Below are 3,273 nucleotides of genomic sequence, written 5' to 3' on the forward strand. Positions count from 1 at the left end.
CCTCGTTATAGTTTAAGTTGATCCACCTGTGTCTCCCTCGTTAGCCTCCTCGTTTGGTTCCCATTTATTCTCCTTGTGTCTGTCATCCTGTGCTGATCCGTCATTTCTCATTGTGTGTGTTTCGTGTCTGCATGTGTGCAGCTTTTGTGTGCAGCGGGGTGGTTTGAGTTTATTTTTTGTTTCATTTTTATTATCAAAATAAATAACCATTTCTCCTGCACTTGAGTCCTCGCTTCATCTCCCCGCACGCACCGTGACAATGCTTGCATTACTCACTGAGCTCTAACATATAGTTTAAATATGCAAACATAATCTCATGATAACTATATTGGCATTCTTTCAATTTAAGTGAATGTAAATTAATATAAAATGCCTTTAAAAAAAACGTAATAATATTAAATATTATATAAAATATTAATATTATATATTTTTATAATATATAAATATGTGTGCAGCGGGGTGGTTTGAGTTTATTTTTTGTTTCATTTTTATTATCAAAATAAATAACCATTTCTCCTGCACTTGAGTCCTCGCCTTTAAAAAAAACGTAATATTAAATATTATATAAAATATTTATATTATATGTTTTTATAATATATATCAAAATGCTTATGAAAAAATATATAATTAATATATAAATATTTATAAATAAATGAATACATACATACATACATACATACATACATACATAAATAAAATGCAAATAATCAAGGGTAAAAAAATTTAAAACCACAATCAGTCTAAAAGGTCAAAAATCATTTATCAGGACCACATGAAAATCAGCATCTAAAACACCAGCTTAAAAGTAAAATTATTGAAATTTATGAGTCAAACCCTTAATGCAACATTTTAAATACATCACACTACACTGTAAATGTTTTATCAGTTAACCTAAAACGGTGGATCACATGGAAACAGTCAAAATTTAGAAATATGTAATATTACTAAGTCAGTCTGGCTACATCAAATGACCAAAAAGTGATTTCAAGGGTCAGATCAGTTAGAAATAGTTCCTTAAGATCACAACTGCAAACTTTCACCTTTTGCATGCTATTTACACAAAAACACTTCATTTAAAACCACCCATAGTGGGAAAGAGAATCCCATCATCACAGCACTCATTAGTCAAGTGTTATCAGGAGACTGTCAGCGAAAAATGCAGGAGGAATGACGTCTGTGCAGGGTGAGCATGGTGCCAGGTCACTCCCTCACACACACACTCTCTCTCTCACACACACACACACACACACACACACACACACCTAAACAACTGATTAACAATTTTACCTGCTGACACCTTCGATCATGTATTTGAATCTGTAATCTTAAACAGCTCATCAGATATTTAACAGAAATGCAGATGTTGAGCAGGATGAACAGACATGAGTGAGAGGGAAACTATGGCCTGGTTAAATGTGTGAAACCTCATCAGATACGAGCAGCGTTCACCGCTTTACTTCCTCCCACTCGATCTCTGCATTCCTCAACTCGTCCTGAGAAACTCACACTCAAACGCGACTGTTTCTGACGCTTTATGCATTATAAAATCCTGAGACTGAGGCTGAATTTCTCCACTGAGACGGATGAAGATCTGTGTGAGTAAATCAGAGACTTCATTGTGTTCACAGGAGCAATATAATGAATATATATTGAATATAATGCAAAGCATTCACCGCTTTACTTCCTCCCACTCAATCTCTGCATTCCTCAACTCGTCCTGAGAAACTCACACTCAAACGCGACTGTTTCTGACGCTTTATGCATTATAAAATCCTGAGACTGAGGCTGAATTTCTCCACTGAGACGGATGAAGATCTGTGTGAGTAAATCAGAGACTTCATTGTGTTCACAGGAGCAATATAATGAATATATATTGAATATAATGCAAAGCAATGCAGAATGTGTCTGAACTGAAGTGGATAGTGGACAGTCACGCTATTATGTTTCATTTATGATGCTGAGAGTAGAAATTATAAAGGAAACTCTGGATTTTTATTGAATGCAAATGTAACTAACTTGTGAATGGTGATGGCAGAACACTTAGAAATGTATTAACTTGTAAAGTTGTTCAACTTCTTCATTAGCATGTAAATGATATCACCTATGTTTAGACGCTCAAAAAAAGTATGCATCAGCATTATTTTAGTTTTTATTAATAGTTTGCATTAGTTTTTATTTTTATATTTTCTGTATTGATTCTAATTTTAGTTTAAGTTTTTAGCAATTTTGTTGTCTGTCATTTTTATTTAATTATTTTTTTTAAAAATATGTCTATATCGCTTTTATTTATTTCAATTTTAGTTTTAGTTATTTTAGAAATGTTGCCTTGGCAACTAGCTGAAAAAAATATATGATTTTTATTTTATTTCAAGTAACATTTTGTTGTTGTTGTTTAAGTTTCAGGTATAATAACCCTGGTATGCATTATCCAAAAGTGTTATGAGAAACATAGTAAACATCACATAGTGGTTTTCAGTTTGAAGCAGTTGTATTCTGATTCACTGACCTTGAATTTCACATCTGAGTTATATTTCAAAGACAATGTTGGTGGCAACATTATATCCTGTGGAGAACAGTTGAAACAAAATTGTATTTCACTGTAAAAAAAAAAAAAAAAAAGTTACTGCCTTAAAATTTTAAGTCAAATTTAAGTCAACTTTTTAAGTCAGTCAACTTAAGTTTATCAACTTTAAGTCATTTCAACTTAAATTACATTAAACAGATGATGCAAGTGACGTCACACTATGTTGTGATGTTTTTCTGGACTGCTGTGTGTGTGAGAACACAGGATCCTCCAGCATTAAACTCCAGCAGCGTTGAGGACATCAGCACTAATGCAACATCACCACTCTGTCTTCCCATCGGAGACAACCCCTACCCTAAATGTGGTATGAAAATGCATTGTTTTATATATATATATATTTATAGAGAGAGAGAGAGAGAGAGAGAGAGAGAATGCGCTACTACTATTGAAAACTATAGATTTTTTTTGGGACTGAAAGAATGTTATGAAATTAAAGGGGCCATATGATGCGATTTCAAGTTTTCCTTTCTCTTTGGAGAGTTACAAGCTGATTGTGCATAGATAAGATCCCTGAAGTTCCAAAGACTAAAGTCTCAAAACCAAAGAGATATTAGCCTTGTCCAAATACCCACACTTGCAGTCTTGGCCACTTGAGAGCGCGTGCGCGCGACAGGAAGTAAGTGTGCAAGTCTGTCCCATGTCTTCAAAATGCCAAAGTGCAGTGCCCTTAATGGATACTAAATCCACCC

General features: G+C 33.9%; 1 protein-coding gene and 1 long non-coding RNA gene across 2 annotated transcripts in view; both read left to right on the forward strand.

Moving 5' to 3' along the window:
* The window catches only part of LOC107738556 (uncharacterized), a 16,312-nt gene extending 15,212 nt beyond the window's left edge, over window positions 1-1,100 (forward strand). The window contains exon 3 of the long non-coding RNA XR_001639901.1: window positions 1,090-1,100. This is a non-coding gene — a long non-coding RNA (uncharacterized LOC107738556). The remainder of the gene's footprint in view (window positions 1-1,089) is intronic.
* A 649-nt stretch (window positions 1,101-1,749) lies between these two features.
* LOC107738558 (leucine-rich repeat neuronal protein 4-like) overlaps window positions 1,750-3,273 on the forward strand; it is a 3,483-nt gene continuing 1,959 nt past the window's right edge. Inside the window, exons 1-2 of the mRNA XM_016550322.1 lie at window positions 1,750-1,819; window positions 2,789-2,888. Coding sequence (XP_016405808.1) covers window positions 1,808-1,819; window positions 2,789-2,888 — 112 coding nt within the window. The 5' untranslated portion in view covers window positions 1,750-1,807. The remainder of the gene's footprint in view (window positions 1,820-2,788; window positions 2,889-3,273) is intronic.

Source organism: Sinocyclocheilus rhinocerous, unplaced genomic scaffold, assembly GCF_001515625.1.
Source record: "Sinocyclocheilus rhinocerous isolate Xijiao unplaced genomic scaffold, SAMN03320098_v1.1 scaffold2419, whole genome shotgun sequence".
Lineage (NCBI taxonomy): Eukaryota > Metazoa > Chordata > Actinopteri > Cypriniformes > Cyprinidae > Sinocyclocheilus > Sinocyclocheilus rhinocerous.